At 36.5% G+C, this 19453-nt stretch overlaps 1 protein-coding gene across 6 annotated transcripts in view; it reads left to right on the top strand.

Moving 5' to 3' along the window:
* Nipped-A (Transcription-associated protein Nipped-A) overlaps positions 1–19453 on the top strand; it is a 1216281-nt gene that overhangs the window by 353575 nt on the left and 843253 nt on the right. For all 6 annotated transcript variants that reach the window (XM_090382460.1, XM_090382459.1, XM_090382462.1 and 3 more), the window contains one exon: positions 5873–6039. In XM_090382460.1, coding sequence (XP_090238586.1) covers positions 5873–6039 — 167 coding nt within the window. The remainder of the gene's footprint in view (positions 1–5872; positions 6040–19453) is intronic.

Below are 19453 nucleotides of genomic sequence, written 5' to 3'. Positions count from 1 at the left end.
TCTAGTTGCAGTTGGCTTTATTCTTATCTTAAAAACCATAACCTGTTTGGAAACTAAGGTTTAAGAAAAAGTTATAGGTAGAGTAAGGAATAATCAACAATATGATCAGAACCAGTATTACAATCAGGGAATAGAAACAATAGCACGGCCAAGGAAAAGAGGAGTAGAACTTGTGTTTTATACCTCACCAATTGGTATCATTGTCATTCCAAACAATAAGTCCAAGAATGGCTATGATAGAGAGAAAGAGAGATTCCATCACAAAAGAGGTCATTATCAAGTTGTGATTTGCAGCACCATCAGATGGCTGACTAATGGTATACTTTGAAGAGTTGTTGCTTCAGAAAAGATTGAGCATTTCATTAGTAGAAAATTTTAAATCAATTCAATTTGTAAAGTGAATTAAGTATGCTGTTCTAGGAAATAAAAGAATAAGTGTATATGATCATAAAAATTTTGGGTTTGTATAATTAGAAAATAAAATCCAGCTGGAATTATCACCATTAAAATCACCAAAGGCAATTTCTCTGTTAGGAAGGTTTAAAAAAATATGAGTTTTTAAACCAAATGAATAAAAAATGAGATCAAATATTAGAAATTTTCTTACAAGATATACCAGAGTATTAAATGTGTAAATGCTACAATTAAAAGAAAAGGTATCATGTAATTAGTGTGTAATATGAGTTATATGTGAGGAAATCATTCCTGAGATTCCATTAGAAAATATGAGAGGGTGTGAAAGAGGATTGAAGATGACACTGGAATTCTTCGAGATTGTAAATAACGAATGTATAACGAATTCGATAAATCCAGCTAAAAAATTCATTACAGAGAAATTTCGTTATACAGACATTATCTTTTTTATTGGAAATTATTATCTAATTAGAAAATGAAAACGATTCTACATTTATTTTTAATGTATTTTATTTCAAAAACATACTTATTTAAATTACGTTTACACAGTTTTCACCGGTAAGTATCACCAATTTTAAAAAATCGGTAATTTTCATTTGCACAGTATAATTCAAAAATGTCTGATTCTCAAAGAAAACCTCACATTCATTCAGAGCATTAAAAATATTATCAGGAACATTTTCACAAAACTGTAGACCCCAGACTAACCATTTTTAAAGCGTGAATCATTTCTTCGCGAGTTGGCTTTTCTAATGCATCTAATGGTTGTTCTGATGCGTCTTCAGCATTATCATTAATTCCTTTGTGATCATGGTCGTATCTAACACTGTTCAGCAATATTTCATCTTCATTTGGATGTTCTGTTGTATTCAGATCTTGATATACATAAACATAACCATCCAGTATTATTTCATTTTTGATGTGTCTGGACGATTCTAATGTCCAAAATTTTTTAGCTGTGAAAGGGGTAGTTCATCTTGTTTGTCCAGTTGTCATTTGACTTCTGTGTTCAATGCAAATCCTGCTTTCGAAAAACAATTTTGAATAGTGTATTCAATGACATCATTTGTCCAAACTTTTGCCAGTTCAGAGACGCAATCTCTAAAGTTAATTGTAACTTCCAAGTTTTTATTTTCTTGTAATGCATTGACAATCGTCATTATTATTCTCTTTCGATAATGAAATTTAAAATTTTTAATAATGCCTTGGTCCATTGGATGGAGTTTTGACATTATGTTTGGTGTTTTGACATTATGTTGTTGTAAAAACAACAACTTCACACTTTTAAGTTTGGCAGAAATACTGGCAGGATGAGCCGCACAGTTTTCAGCAATCAATATGATTGTTCTTTTTTCTTTTGTTATACACTTATATAATTTTGTTATAGTTTTAATATCCACTCTTCGAAAATATCACTTGTCATCCATGCTTTTTTATTAAAGATCAAATTATTCAATTTATTATTATCTTGATATCTTCAATAAATCAATTTATTGAAGATTTTTTATCAAAGATGCCTCTAAAACATCTTGGGGTTTTTTGATTTTCCGATGACTAAAAGTCTTAATTTTTCACTTCCTGTCATATAGGCTCCAACTAGCACGGTGATTCTTTCTTTGCTTTGTTTTCCCGCCAAAACATTTATCATCCTTAAAAGCAAGTGTTCAAATAAGTAAACATTTGAAGAATAAGCCCATTTCGTCAGCATTAAAAACATCCTTAGGTTCATATTCTTCCAAAATTTTCTTTAAGGTGTTGTTCCTCCAACTGCTGCAGTCTTCTTCACTTACATTAACACTTTTTCCACAAATAACCTTTTCCACAATCTGTGGTGTGGCGCTTCTTAAATTTATCTAACCACCCAGTGCTCACGCTAAATTCTTTATGTCCAAGGGACTGTGCAAATTTCAGAGCTTGTTGGTTAATTATTGGACCTGATATTGGTATAGTCTTTTGATGTATTATTTGCACCCATTTTGAGCAGCTTTGTCAACATCTTCGTATATGCATAACTTAATTCTCTTTTTGTCTGCTCCTCCTTCAATTGTATTTAAAATTAAAAATGACTGAGACAGTATTTAAATTCTATACAGTGGGACCAACTGATGATGTTACCAACAGCAAATGCAAAATGGGAAGCATTCAAAGAACTTATCTTGGAAGCTACTAGGCTTTACATACCAACTAAGAAATATTGTTCAAGGTTTAGACCTAAATGGATGTCATTTGAACTGATGAGGCATATGGCAGAGAAGAAACATGCATGGGATACATACAAATTAACACATGACACAGAAGCCTATGATAGATACAAGTTGATCTGTAACCAAGTTACAAAGGAGGTTAGGCAGGCGAAGGCAGAGTACGAGAAATCTTTGGCAAGGGATGCAAAGAAAAACAGCAAAGAGTTCTTTACTTATGTAAACTCTAGAAGGAAGGGGATGAATCAGACTGGTCCACTTGATATCGATGGGTCAACTGTTGATGATCCTGCTCAGGTAGCTAACAAACTAAATGAATATTTTGCATCGACATTCACACATGAGGAGTTATTTAGCGAGGGGAATGCCAGGGGTGTATTCAACTCTAGCAGTAAGCTAGAGAATCTTGTAATAACTGAGAGTAAAGTGGAGGAGAAACTGTTGAAGATAAACACAAGAAAGGCACCTGGGGTGGATGGGATCTATCCAGTTATATTAAAGGAGGCAGCAGAGGAAGTAAGTAAACCCTTAGCCATAATTATGAGAGCTTCCTTGGACTCAGGGGAGGTACCCATAGACTGGAGATGTGCAAATGTGACCCCAATTCACAAAGGAGGATCAAAGGCTGACACAAGCAATTATAGACCTGTGAGTTTAACTTCTGTTCCAGGAAAATTAATGGAGGCACTAGTTAAAGGGGCACTGCAGGATCATTTAGACAAGACTTCAGTTATAGCTCGGACACAGCATGGTTTTGTTAAGGGGAAGTCTTGCCTGACCAATTTGATTGGATACTATGATGCAGTCACAAAGGAACTAGATGCAGGGAATAACTTTGATATTATATACTTGGATCTTAGAAAAGCTTTTGATACTGTTGCACATGGAAGACTGCTGCACAAATTGGAGCAGTGTGACATTGGAGGCAAATTGCTGCTGTGGATAAAGGGGTGGCTGAGGGGGAGAAGACAGAGAGTGGTAATCAATGGACACTGCTCATCGTGGACTAATGTTATTAATGGAGTCCCTCAGGGCTCAGTGTTGGGTCCATTATTGTTTTCTGTATTCATAAATGATATTGATGATGGTATATCAAGCTTAATGTTGAAGTTTGCAGACGATACAAAGGTAGGCAGGGTTGTCAAGGACACTACTGACACTATGCTGCTGCAACAGGATGTGGAAAGGTTGAGCAGATGGGCTGAGAGGTGGCAAATGAAGTTTAACATTGACAAATGTAAAGTACTACACATGGGAAACAGCAACCCCAGAGCAACATATCAACTCTGTGGTACTACACTGACAGTGGTAGAGAATGAAAGGGACCTGGGGGTGGTTGTGCCGCAGATATGAAGTTCACTGAGCAGTGCAGACGGGCTGCAAGAGTAGCTCATGGTGTATTGTCAATGATATATAGGAATTTTTCTAGCAGGGATAAGGAGGTGATTATTCCCTTGTATAAGGCAATGGTCAGGCCACACCTAGAGTACTGTATACAGGTCTGGAGGCCTCATTTCAAGAAGGATGTAGAGCTGCTGGAACGAGTACAGAGAAGGGCAACAAGATTAGTGAATGGAACAAAGGGGTGCTCTTACGAAGAAAGGCTTAAGTTTTGCAAATTACAGTGTTTGGAGACTAGGCACCAGCGAGGTGATCTGATAGAGGTGTATAAAGCATTGAATGGTTTGAACATGCTCAATGCTGATGGGATTCTTCCTCTCGCTCAGAATAATCACCTGAGAGGGCATAAATTCAAATTGAGGAAAGACAGATGTAGTATAGACGTGCGGAAATTTGCCTTTAGCCAGCGAATGGTTGGTTGGTGGAACAGACTTCCATCCCTTGTCGTGGAAGTTGATAGCCTAAATAAGTTTAAGGCTCAGCTGGACAGGTATTTTGAACGAACAGAAGGGTGAAGTGGAAGTGGGTTTTTTTTTTTGGCTGATGCTGCATAAGCTTGCTTTCTTGCATCAAATGCCTCTACTAATGCTAATGCTAAAATTGATTCTCAATTTTTTAAAATCATAGATAAACTGCTTGTAGGTATGCTGTATTTCTCTGCATTACCTTTTTTCTTAAAACCCTGGTCAATATCATGAAGAATATTGAATTTATCGTTAATACTTAAACACTTTCTCTTCGACATTGTTTTCACGACTGTAAAAATGACTTGACTACAGATCTTGCTGATACATACACCTATTTTTGCATATTTGTCACGCATATTTGCAGTGTAGCCACCGCAAACTTTGCTGTGCTGCATGGTGTATGTATCAGCAAGAGCTGTAGTCATATATTCATATTTATTCTTTAATTCATATATATATATACGAAAGAAAATTTATGGTTAATGTAAACTGTATGTTACTTTTCAGAAAAAAACGAGCATATAGCCTATGTGATTGATGACATTTCATTCTAAAAGAATGAAATTTTAAAAAAAATCATGAAACCATCTACTGGGAGTCCAGTTCAATGAGAACGGACATATATAAAAATTGTCATTAATGATTGAAAGGAAGGTCACGTGGTACAGTTCAGTTCAGGTGAGAAGCGAATGTCACTCAGTAGGCGTTACTAAAAACCGACTATTGAAGCATTCTCTGTATTGCTGCTGCAGTATGCTAAAGATTTACCTGCAGCGAATTTCATTTTCTCCTTAGCGAACATCAATTTACAAATCTACCCTATTTATTTCAAAGTTCATGACCACTTTTAAGAAAACCCATTTGGTTTTATAACTATAACAAAAATGAAACCAAGACCCTCCTACAGGCATCAATGGCCACAAGTGTTCACTAAAAGGATGATTAATTCCAGATGCTAATGAGCAATTTCGGAGGGAAGGAGGCTGTATATTTGAGCAGCTGTTTAGCAGTGAATGCTTGAAAATCTTCGCAAATGCTTTTGCTAATTTTTTTAAAAATTCGTTATAGAGAGACTAACACTTCGCTATATGGGGTTAATTTTTACATGTAATTTTGTTTCGAGGGGCAATGTTTTGCAGAAAAATTTGTAATATAGAGAAATTTGTTAAATAGAAGTTCATAATAGAGACGGTCCACTGTATCTGTGAAGGGAATTAAGATGATTTTTGGGAGTTTTGTTCTAGGTTTGTTCTCTTAGTTTGTGTTTTTGATAGCAGTTATATCAGAATATTAACTTCATTGTGCCACATGATTTTTTAATTATGGGCTTAACTACGTTTTTTTTATATTGCTCACAGAAGTATCTTTATCAGCATTCATTTCCAATAGGTTTAAATAGCCTTCAAAGTGGACTTCATAAACAACACATGAAAGACCTTTTTGTAGAACTCTGTTTGACAGTTCCTGTTAGGTTGAGTTCATTATTGCCATATTTGCCAATGCTGATGGATCCACTTGTATCTGCGCTAAATGGGTCCCAGACTCTGGTTAGTCAAGTAAGTATTTTTATGTGAAATTTTCTATTAATTCATCAGAGTTGATTTTTTATTCATCAGCCAACTGAAAAGAAATTTATTTATTCGTTTATCATATTTTGATTATAATAAAAGTTGTTCATTATCAGATGATGATCAACTTGTTTATCTAGTCAAGTCAGTTTTGTGTAGTAATTTAAACTCCAAAAATATATAATTCCAAACAAATTGTTTGTTATGCTGTTATATTCTCATTTAATCCTCCAGCCGACATGTCATATTTATAAAATCAAGTTACTGTACCTATAAATTTATAAAATTATCTATCTATATCTCTATAAATTGTAATATTACTGTATCTGTAAATAATACTATAATATTACTATATCTGTTATATCTATAAATTATAATATCTGCATCTATATAAAGTATCTATAAACTTATAAAATTTATAGGTACAGTGCGTTTCATACATCAGTCTTTTAGCAGATTAAAAAATGGCAAGAAATAATTCAGTTTTTTGATCACAGCCTGTATTGGATTTTTCATATTGTAAACATATATTTTCATTTAATTTAAGATCCCCTTAAAGGAATTTCTGAAACCAAAATTTTAAATCAGTTCAATAGGTGTCATGAAAGGAAAGTGGAAACTGTTCAAAACACATCTAGTGGGTTTGGAACTTTTCCCAGTTCATTAGGTGATTTTATGAGTTTACAAAATGATAAGAATTGTCCATAATTCAACTTCGCGCCTCTAATAACCAAAATGAGCATAAATGTCAACTTTACTTGGAACTGGCTAACAATCACGCCATCCTTTTTCTTGGTATGCTTAGTAGGACTTCAAGAGGCACTTTTGTTACCCCAGTACAAAAATAAAGGGGGGGGGGGAACATGGGCACTGGATCCATCCTTTATTTCAAATCACAATCATCTCTGACAGCACCAAAGGAAGTATTGTGAAGGAGTGTGAATTTGCATCATCCACCTGTTAGAAGAAACTGGCAACAAAAAGCAGATCTTTCAGATTGCTAGACTGCTGTCTTTCTGGGTTACAGAAACGGATTTTTATCCAGCATTATTTCCAACTTCCACATAACATACCACTCCAGGACAGAAAAAGTGACTTTAAAGATAGCTGGAAGTTTCCTTTCAATATTAATTTGTTTTACTTGAGTTTTTGGAAGCTGAAACAAATAGTAATAGTAATCATGGCATGTGGTGCAAGAAAGCAAGCTTATGTAGCATCAGCCAAAAAAAAAAAAAAAAAAAAAAAAATTCACACAACCATTACCTCTAAATGTTTGTCCACTTCCTGCTTAAATTTATTTAACCTATCAATTTCCACAATGACAGATGGAAGTTTGTTCCAGCAATTAACCACTCACTGGCTAAAGGCAAATTTCTGCACATCTATTCTACAGGTGTCATTCCTCAATTTGAATTTATGCTCCCTTAGGTTCGTAATCTGAACAAGTGGAAGAATTCCATCAGTATTCAGCGTGCTCAACCCATTCAAGGCCTTATACCCATCAATCAGATCACCTCACAGGTGCCTAGTCTCCAGCCACTGCAATTTGCAGAACTTAAGCCTCTCTTGGTAAGAGGATCCCTTCATTCCCCTCACCAATCTTGTTGCCCTTCTCTGTATACGCTCAAGCAAATCTACATCCTTCATAAAACGAGGCCTCCAGACCTGTACGCAGTACTCAAGGTGTGGCTTGACCATTGCCTTATACAGAGGAACAATCACCTCCTTTTCCCTGCTAGCGAAATTCCTGTATATCATTGACAAAACTCCATCACCTGCTCTGGCAGCCTGTCTGCATTGCTCAGAAAACTTCATATCTGACTGCACAATTACTCCCAGGTCCTTTTCATTTTCTACCACCTTAAGTGTGGTACCACACAGTTGGTACGCTTCTCTGGGGTTACTTCTACCCATATGCAGTACTTTGCATTTGTCAATGTTAAATTTCAGTTGGCACTTCTCAGCCCATCTTCCAAAATTTTCTAGATCCTGTTGCAGTAGTACACTGTCATTTCTGTCATTAACGAAACTGCCAACCATTGTATCATCTGCAAACTTCGACACTAAGCCCGATATACCTTCATCAGTATCATTGATAAATATTCAAAACAACAGTGGACCCAACTGAACCCTGTGGGACTCCACTAATAACATTAGTCCACGAAGAGCAGCACCCATTAATTACCATCCTCTGTCTTCTCCCACTCAACTATCCTTTTATCCATTGTAGCAACTTACCCTTAATACCATTCTGCTCCAATTTGTACAGTAGTCTTCCATGCACAACAGTGTCAAAAGTTTTCCTGAAATCCAAGTATATGATATCAAAATTATTTTTTGCATCCAGTTCCTTTGTAACCACATCATAATATCCAATCACATTTGTCAGACAAGACTTTCCCTTAACAAACCCATGCTATGTCTGAACTATTGCTGCAGTCTTGTGTAGATGATCTTGCAATGCATCTTTAACCAGTGACTCCATTATTTTACCCGGAACAGAAGTTAAACTAACTGGTCTGTAATTACTCGAGTCACCCTTCGATCCCCCTTTATGAATTGGGGATACTTTTGCACATCTCCAATCCATGGGGACCTCCCCCGAGTCTAAGCATGCTCTCATAATTATGGCTAAGGGTTTGCTTACTTCCTTTGCTGCCTCCGTTAATATAACTGGTCAGATAGATCTCATCCACCACAGGTGCCTTTCTTATGTTTAACTTCAACAATTTCTCCTCCACTTTGCTCTCAGTTATTAAAAAATCATTAAGCAACCTGCTACAATTTGATAACCTTCTGGCATTATCAATCCTTAATAACTCCTCATGTGTGAATGTAAATGCAATATAATCATTCAGTTTGTTTGCTATCTGAGCAGGATCATCAACAGTCGAACCATCGATATCAAGTGGACCAATCTGATTCATCTCCTTCCTTTTAGAGTTTATATAAGTAAAGAAATCCTTCCTGATTTTCTTAGCATCCTTTGCCAAAGATTTCTCGTAATCTGCCTTCACCTGCCTAACCTCCTTTGTGACTTGATTACAGACTAGTATTACCTGTCATAGGCTTCTGTGTCGCCTGATAATTTATATGCATCCCATGCATTTTTCTTCTCTGCCACGAGTCTCATTAGTTCATTTGACAACCATTTAGGCCTAAACCTTGAGCAATATTTCTTAATCCTAAGAAATTCTTGTTCTATTTCAAAAATTGAGGGACATTTATCTGAATGTTCCTGACTTATTTTCAGGAACACTCAGAGGACAGCAGTCTAGGAATTGGGTGATATGGTCTTTGTAGGATTTGAGAGAGCCAAAAAATATACCCTCAAAATACAATGTTATTAGTTACAAAGCGTCAGAATTTCCCTAATGATATAATCCAGCCTATCAGAAACTTCAGTAGAAACATGGTTGGTATCTCACTTCTCTTCATTTGCTTTTTCTCTTCAAACCAATAAACAAAAATCATACTCTGCCCACAACAGAATTCAAGAACCCAATTACCAAATTTGTTTTCAAGAATAGGAAACAATACATATTTTCGAACAAAATATTGATCCATCCGCCACCCTGCCTGAAGGAAGGAGGGAAGAGGAAAGCACCTATCCCAGCAACGTAGCTGCCAACTCTCTGGTGGATTTAGGTTTGAAGAATCTATCATTTCTTACTTGATTTGTCCTTTCTCCATCTCACTGGAATCATATAGCTGGTTACAAAGACTTTCTCCATCTTTTTTTCAAAAACTGAGTTTTTCATCTTTTTCTTTCCACAAAAAAAAAAAAAAAACTACATTAAAAGTGGATTTTTTATTTATTTTTTTTATTTTGCAAATTTTTGAATATTTTCATTAACAAGTTGGCTTTTCAGGTGTGCTGTGGTGGTCAGTATTTCAAAATAGAAATGCACCATAAGTTTTTTTTTTTTTTTTTTTTATGTGTGATATTTCATTAGACTTTGTAGTGCAAAGTTAATTTCTCATGATGCCAAAGAAGTAAAATGTAAAATTTCAGAAGACGCATATGCAATATTTTCCATGTGTTATAAAATCAGAAGAAGGTAACAAATTTACAAGGCACACAGATATGATTTTAAATTTTAAGCAGTAGGAAGTGATGTAATCAGACATTTGAAAAACAAATAAGCATAATGAAAGCATGCAATGCATAGAAAGAAATGCAAAAATAGATATTGCATTTCATGATAATGATATCATGCTTGCTGAAAATTTATTTGCTATACAACATGTTTCCTGATAGCAAAATAGAAAAATATTGCAGTGGTAGACCAAAAATAATTGGCATTGTTAGTGAAATTGTGAGGATAGGAAAAGAAGAGGTAATGATGGCTGTGGAAAAATGGACTGTTTTCATTTGCTAAAGATGCCAGTAATCAAAGTGATTCCAAGCTGTTTCCCATTCTGGTGACCTATCACCACAATGGGAAAATTGTCAAATCAAAAGCAACTTGCTTTCAGTGCCAGCAATAGAAGATGGCTCTCCCAAAACTGGAGTAACAAGAGTATCAAAACAGCAGCTTGAGCACTTCGTGGTAAGAGGCTGTCCTGGTCATCTTATTAATATAAATGGAGATTCAAAGAAAGATTTTGTGCTCTGAAAAGGGAGCCGAATGTTTTCCTGTGAAAGTGGATGAATACTTGGTAAACATTTGTGTCTAGAGGGAAGTGTTAAAAGGAAACGTAGATTTAAACAATTTCAACTGGTGAATTTCAACTGAAGTAAGAAAGATTAAGTATATGTTTACTTGTCAGCTGTCTTTGGTTAAATTTATAACCAGACTGGTAGAACTGTGGCATTGTTTGATCTGTTTAAATAAGAGGTTAATAATAATGAAAAAAGAGCATTGTGAACACTTCTTAGAATTGCTTAATCATAAAGTACCAATAAGCAATTACTAATTAAAATCCAGTTCATGATCCAAAATTTTTGAAAGACAAACTAATGAACTCAAAAAAAAAAAAAAAAAAACTTTTGAATTGAAAAATTGTGATAACAACAATTCTAAACAGGCCAACCAAGTTAATAGTTCTAGACATGTTGTCCTCACTTGTGCAGAAAGTCTGCTCGTATTTTTCTCTTCTGGCTTGAATAAAACAGTTTGCTTGTTTCTTTTAAATGTTATGCCATTGTTTGAAAATCTGAACATAGCTCTTCAATCCAACTTACCTAACATCGATGTCAGCTATGTTGGATTGAAGGTATGTTAAGGAATGTTATCTGCAAATTTGTTTTTCTAATACATATGAGTTTTTAAATCTCCTACTTTTATTTTGTAAATTGATTATACCGTAACAGACTAAACCAGAATTTCTCCAGCCAGTCATTAATTAAAATCTAAAATAAGAGAAGATTTATACTTGGTTGCAGGAGACAAGACAAATTAGATCAATTATAGATTACATTATTTCAAAACAATCAAGGGCATACATATTGAAAGATGTCAGAGTTTATAGAGGAGCCGGATGCGGATCTGACCATTTTCTTGTTAAAACAACACTGAGGTTGAACTGGATTAAGAAAATATGAGTGGAAGTTTCTCCTTCCCTGCAACGATGCAGGGAAGGAGAAATTCTACAAAAGGATCAATTTAACATTGAACTACTTCAGGACGACAGCATTAGAACCAACTTCACCCGGAGATTGGATGCTGCAATTAACATAGAAATAGAAAGTAATACTGAAGACATTTATGAATACTTAAAAAATATTGTAAAAAAAATAGCTCATGAAATCCTAGGTGAAGAGAAGAACCAAGGACCTGGATTACAGAGAAAGTAAGAGCTGCTGCAGAGGAAAAGAAACTTGCACATCAGAAATTTTTGGGCAAAAGGAATGATGGATACAGGAACATTTATGTTGAAAAGAAGAAAATAGCCAATTGGTTGGTAGTAGAAGAGAAAAAGGAAGTGTGTGACTATTAATAGTAAATTGGTCTTTAAGCAATCAGCGGAATCATGGCAGGTCCTTAAAGACTTGAGAAAACAGAATAAACACAACACTGGTTTGCAATTAATACCTTTGAAAGATTGAATGAAGTACTATGAAGTTATTTTAAAAGAAGACTGGAAAGAGCTCAAAACGGTGGATAATTTTGGTGTAGAAGACTTGGACTTAAAAGTATCTGTTAGGGAAGTGGAACTCTTACTAAAGGAGGGAAGAAATGGTAAATCACCTGGACCTAGAGGAGTTTATATGGAACTTCTGAAATGACAAGGAAGAGCAGTGGCTGTTTTGATACAAAGACTGTTAAATGGTATATTGAGAGGAGAAGAAATGACAACAGGATATATTACATCCGGTTATAAGAAGGGTGATTGGATACGCTGTTCAAATTACAGAATAATATGCATCCTGAACTCATTGTTCAAGATTCTTGGAAAATGGATCAGGAACCATTTAGAAGCTCAACTCAAGGTTTTTTCCTCTTGGAGGTCATCTATAGACCATAACTCAACAGTATGGCAGATCCTTGAAAAATGTCAATCGAAAGGAACAGAAATCTTTATGATTTTCATTGACCTTGAAAAGGCACATGACAGTTTTTCGAGAAAACTCTTATGGGAAGCAATGGAAAACTCTTATGGGAAGCACTGAAAGAGGCAAGTATTGGTGGACAGTTGATTAACATTATGAAACCAATTTACAGGAATCATAGATCCAGAATTAAAATGGGATCGGCTGTGTCACCTGAATGAATTCCACGCTTCAAAAGGCCTATTACAAGCAGGGCTGTAGTGGAGAGTATACTTGGGCTCGCTGTATACCCCTGGATTTTTTTAGGTGAATAGCATATACCTACTGGTTTTTGAAAGACTTCAAAAACAAATATTATTAAAATACTTACTGAAAATTAAAAAATTTACAGACAGTCCTCGTATAACACGTGTTTACACTACACAAATTTGATCATACACGATTTATAAATAGGGGAACGATATCTTATATAACACGAACCGAATTCACTTATGCACGATTCGCCTTTGTTTTTACAAGAAATGGCAGTCGAACGCAGGATCACCCCAACCAAACGCAACACGATAGGAATGAAGAGAAGATTCTGAAAATGTATTTATGTTTTTTATATCAGTGAAGGGGAAACACATTACACCATAATAACATAAAAACAAACACAATTCCAGCTATCGGTAGAATCGCAAATGCAATTAGATCGAGTTTACTACCAGTTTATAACAGATTCCACTAGCAGAAACGTGGCGCCTCTGTAGCCAGGTGGGAAGGAGCAGCAGTGCGTAGCACACGCTTCTTGATTAGACCGGGGTTCGAGCCCGTCACCACCAAATACGGAGGATGCGGAAAGGTCAGGGAATGACCACCGCATATCCCGGAGCAATATGGCCTTAGTTGCTAATGCTCCTAAAAACCAAAATAACAAACATAACTAGCAGAAACACAACTGGAAATTTATTTTTATTGTTTTATGTTAGTAACCCCTAGAAATGTGCTTTAGTAAAATGTGAGGTGTTAATAGTGTATCTCAGCCTTTACAGTGTTGCTTATTCAGTTGCTACACATGCGCAGCTTTGTTTATGTGTATCAAGTGTGCCTCCTCGTTTTGTAATTGTGCTTTGTTCCCTAAAAATGAGTAAAATACTTAAAAGGTGTGAAAAGGAAGCGTCCTGTTGAAGATACTGCAGATTCAGAGAGAAAAAGAAAAGCAATATCGATAAACAGAGGGGGACTGGGTCAAAAATTCTTACCCGGGAAAATTTATAGTAGCCTCATACTATGGTTTATGGCCAAAATTACACTGGCCTCCGGCCAACCGGGATTTCCCAGGTAAGGCTTATGGCCAGTACGCCTCTGTCGATAGAGAAAAAATATGAAATTGTGAAACGCTTTGAGCGAAATGAAAGACCATGTGATATTGCACGTGCCACAGACTTAAATGAGGCAACGCCGAGAATTAGAAGGAATGCAGAGAAAATAAAAACAACTTTCATAGCAGGAACAACTCAAAGTGTAATTTAAATCCATTAGATTAAGACACAAATAATTGGAAGAGATGGAACGCCTATCATTTGTTTGGATAAAAAATCAAACAAAAAACAAGTTTGCTTACGATAGAAGTAAAAGCATTAGCAATATTTTATTACGTAATAGTCGTAATAAAATGCGTAAGTATTTTATTACGATTATTTATTGTGTTTGGTAATGTTTTGGTTACAAATGTGTGTTCAATCTTGGGTGGTCGGCACCTAACCCCATTTTTCCCATAGGGCCTGTTGTTTATATTGCATGATTTTGTATTGCACGAGGGCTTCTAGGAACGCAACTATCGTGCTATATGAGGACTGACTGTATTCGAATTTGATTCTTATGCAATACTTATAGTTCTATTTTTTTTTTTTTTTTTTTTGGTAGTTGCTGGTGCATCGGCTTCTGTTTCCATAGTGCACCTCCCAAGGTTTTTGCAGTACTTTGATCCAAGCCCGAGGCGGGATTCGAACCCACGACCTTTGGGTTGCCAGGCAGGCACTTTACCCACCTGGCTAGCCCGGTTGGCATAGTTCTATTATTTTAAATATATATTACACACGGGTATATGGTGTACCCTCTGGAATTCAATTAATAAGCACAGTATATTCTCTTCATACATAACATTCACAGACTATACCTTCTGCTAATTTTACGACAATGGCACTGATTAAAAGGCTGTTGCATGTCACCAACACTTTTCAAAATTTATATCGACATGTGCCTGAGATCCTTATCAAAAAAATGCAATAAAATGGGATTGCTGATCAATGAGAACATCTGTATTCACAATTTACTTTTTGCAGACAATCAGGTGGTGATAGTACAAGACTTAGAAGATGCAGACTATGCATGTCATAAATTGTTTGAGGAATATAAACGATGGGGCCTGAAAATCAATTTTAGCAAGACTGAAATGTTGTCATCAGGATCAGGAAACATTCTAAATATTGACGGTTTTCAAATCAAACAAGTCGATAAAATTCAAATATTTGGGAGCAATCTAACAGTAATGGATCATCCCAAGCAGAAATCAATAAGAGAATTGCAGACGGCAGAAAGGCTATTGGCATGCTAAATTCTGTTCTATGAAGCAGAAATATTCTAAATAAAACAAAGAAACTTATATTTCAAACAAATGAACAAAGTCTTTTATTGTATAGAGCAGATACCTGGACTTTGAATAGACGAGGGGGAAACAAATTGCTCTCCACAGAAATGGATTTTTGGAGATGCTCAGCAAGAACTAGAAGGACAGAAAATGGAATGAAGACATAAGAGAGAAAATGGAAGTAAAAAAGAACATTATTACAACTATCAAAGAAAAGCATTTAACATGGTATGGACATGTAAATTGGATGCTAGAAACCAGATATCCAAAGGCTATCCTGGAATGGATACCACCAGGAAGAAGAACAGGAAGACTTCAGAGGATATGGATGGATGGAGCATGGAAGTGCATGACAGCTCGAGGTTTAACGGACCAAGACACCGTGAATCGCACATTGTGATGGGAAAAAATTCCTGCCAAAAAATAACTTTTAGGCTGAGGAAACCCATTGTAAATGAAAACACTTCTTGAAGAAGATTTTTGTTTTTTTGCTCAATGAGGAAGTACTTATGGCTGTATGTGAATGCATGTTGCACAAGTTCCCATGAAAAAATGACACTCTTAAGAATGCCGAGAAGCACAAATTTTGTCAGTTGGCAGTGCGTCATTTTTAGGGGAATTCCATGGTGCTTTCTCTTGATTTTTTTAGGTTGCATATTTTTATGCTCTTGTTCGGTGAGTAGTTTAAAGGGTTCGTCTCAACATCTTGTCAAGTTTTTGATATCCAGTGGCTCAGTTTCTAGCGTGCTTGTTCCTGAGGCAAGTTGTTCCTACTAAATGATTAGGTAAACAACTTTATTTTCAATTTAAAAACTTGAATTGCATATCTTATTTTGTTCAGCCAAGCCCTTCATCGCATAATAGCCAGCAAAATGCTATCCAGTACAAGGTAATGCTGACCACCATCTTAGAGATCAGCACCTCCCCTTAATCAAGTCAACCTGCAGGTGATCTGTTTATGTTGTCTCTTTGCAGTGGAGAACAACTATCCATGGGGGTACTTAAAAGAAGGGAAAGTCGTGCTATGCTAAAATTAACTAAATGACAAACTACGTCCTCATACAGTAAGAAGTGATTCTATTGCCTAGCAGTCGAACACTTTAGAAATAAGGAACTTTAGAAACTATATAGAACTTTCAGTAATTATATATATAAAAAAAAAACCTTGCAGAAGCCTTCTGCCACAATGGAAATGCTATTTAAACATCTGTTCATTGTCAAGTTCCCCCCTCTTTTAATAATTATTATGCCTGGTCATGCAACCAAACAAACTTGCGATTGCTGCGGAAAAAATATTAAAAATTTTTCTGATTTGTAATGGCCCCTGTAAAAGAACCCTGGGGGAATTGCTGTTCTGGAAGATCAATTCCAAAGATTAGTGCCACGGCTCGAGCGGACCTAGATATGTCTGCAGGACAGTGCAAAAGCAATGTCCCACATGCTGGGAAAAACAACAGAGCGAGAGAGAGAGAGACAGAGACAGACAGACAGACAGACAGACAGCTACAGCACAACAAGTGACCTAATCTTTCTCACTCCTGTCGACTCGTCTGTCGAGGAGTCACGATTAGGCAATACCGATAACCCAGAAAGTGGCTGGAAGCAAGACATTGAGATTGCAAAAAACAGCGACCCCTGCAGAGCTTCAAGGGCAACCAAATACACCTTATGACAATGCTACAGCACTGGATCTAACATCCCCTGATGACCATATCATAGACTTGGTCAAAACTTTCCGATGGGAACTGGAGACCGTATTACTGACTCCAGTAATCACATAACTACAGCCCTGAGAGGAAAGATAATTACCATCTGATCAAAGATGGAATCCTTATTGCTGAATATGCACATTGAATGCGAGAAGGCTGCAGCCAAATTAGAGGCTTATATGAAGTTACGAGGAAACCAAATGCAACAGCACCCTCGTTCATACGCAAATGCACTGAGGACCGCTACCAAGCCAAGTAATGAGGCATCTGGCCCGACAACCAAAAGAAAAACCTTACTAAAATCCCAAATTTAGTTATTCTAAAACCCATTGACAACCAAGAAATTAAGTCTAAGGAGGAAGTCAAGAATACTGTAGTTAATAAACTGAAGGAGAACTTTAAAACTACAAGAATTAAATCGATCAGGAAGACCCAAAATATTGGGGTACTGATCAAAACTGAAACATCAAAAGAAATAGAAGACATCATAAAAAATCCTGCCATCTCGACACTTGGCCTTAATGCAGAACAACCGAAGAAAAAAGGCCCCTCAGTAATCATATTTGATGTCAGCAAGGACTCCACACCTATGCAAATCACCCCCCCCCCCAATCTTGGAATACAATAAAAAATCAAGACAGAATTTATATATAGACTGGAGCAGCCATCATTTTAAAGAACACGTGGCTGTCTCAAAGTGTTTCAACTGCTGCAGGTTTGGCCACACACACACACACCTGCACTCAGGCTGAGTTAACTTGTGGGCACTGTGCCTAGAAGGGTCATCAGTATAAGGACTGCCCCAACAAAACCAGTGAGCCTGTCTGTGTAAACTACAAAAGCTCAACACTTTCTCATAATCATCTCAAGCGAGTGCATTGAACCATTGAGGCTAATTATGCGAGCATCACTAGACTCTGGGGAGATTCCCTTGGATTGGAAAAGTGCAAATGTATCTCCCATACATAAGGGTGGCTCTAAAAGTGAAGTGGGAAATTATCGACCTGTCAATCTGACTTCAGTAGTAGGGAAAATCATGGAGGCAATGATCAAGGGTGGAATTCAGGATCATTTGGATCGACTTGAAATTCTCAAGGATACTCAGCATGGTTTTGTAAAGGGAAAATCATGTTTAACAAATCTGGTTCGCTATTTCGAAAGGGTCACTCTCGAGCTAGATTTAGGGAATAATTTCGACATTGTTTATTTAGATTTCAGCAAAGCTTTTGACTCAGTCCCACATGAGCGGTTGCTTTATAAGCTGGAACAGGTTGGAATCACTGGGAAAATCCTTAGATGGATAGAAGGATGGCTTCAGGGCAGGAGGCAGAGGGTTGTGATAAATGGCTATTCCTCAGATTGGGTTGATGTAAGAAGTGGGGTTCCCCAAGGATCAGTATTAGGGCCACTGTTGTTTTTAATTTTCATAAACGACATTGATGAAGGGATAGAGGGCGTGATGTCTAAATTTGCAGATGACGTTAAAATTGGTAGAGTAGTTAATGATCACTGTCAAGCTGAGCTTCTTCAGAGAGACCTAGATAGACTTCAGGAATGGTCAGAAAAATGGCAGCTGTGCTTTAATCCAACAAAGTGTAAGGTATTACACCTGGGAAACAGTAATCTCAAAATAACGTATTCACTTGGTGGAGTTCAACTAAACCCAGTACTGGAGGAAAGGGACTTGGGTGTTACGATACGGTCAGACATGAAATTCTCTGAGCATTGTAAACAGGTTGCAAGGAAGGCCCATGGTGTCCTATCGAACTTTTGCAAGTAGAGATAGGGACGTGATAATCCCATTATATAAGGCTTATGTTAGACCACACTTGGAATACTGTGTTCAAGTATGGAGACCGCACCTAAAGAAAGACATCGAGCTTCTTGAAAGGGTGCAACGAAGGGTAACTCGCCTGGTGAGATCGGCAAAAGGGCGTCCTTATGAAGAAAGACTTCGAATATGTGGGTTGCAGAGTTTGGAAACTAGACACCTTAGAGGAGATTTGATTGAGGTGTTTAAGGCTCTGAGAGGCATCAGTAAAATGAATGAGGACGAAATTTTCAAGATTATAAATGATGCTAGAACTAGGGGACATAAATTCAAGTTACGGGGGGAAATGTTTAGATTGGACTGCAGGAAGTTTTATTTTAGCCAGCGAGTTATAAATTATTGGAATAAGTTGCCTTCATGGGTGGTAGAGGGCGACAGTTTGGGGAAATTCAAAGGTCATCTGGATAGTACTTTCGGGTAGGGAAGCGCATAGGATGATAGGATTCATTTCCTTTTTATTTATTTTTTATTTTATTATTATTTTTTTTATTTATTAATTATTATTATTTAGTTATTTATTTATTTTTTGTTTTTATCATTGTTTTGTTCGGATTTTTTTTTTTTTTTTTTTTTGGCTGGTGCAGCATAAGCCATAGGCTTTCTTGCACCATACGGCCGTTACTAATACTAATACTAATAATCACTCAATAAGAGACAATACTTGTCCAGTTTATCTAAACACAAAGTAAAACCGATTATGGGTCTACTCCTTAAACAGTTCAACACCCCACAGG

The sequence above is a fragment of the Mastigoproctus giganteus genome, chromosome 10 (assembly GCF_048544385.1).
Source record: "Mastigoproctus giganteus isolate SK-2022 chromosome 10, ASM4854438v1, whole genome shotgun sequence".
NCBI classification, from domain to species: Eukaryota; Metazoa; Arthropoda; class Arachnida; order Uropygi; family Thelyphonidae; genus Mastigoproctus; species Mastigoproctus giganteus.
Note: the sequence above shows the minus strand (reverse complement) of the source record. Positions and strands in the feature narration are given on the sequence as shown.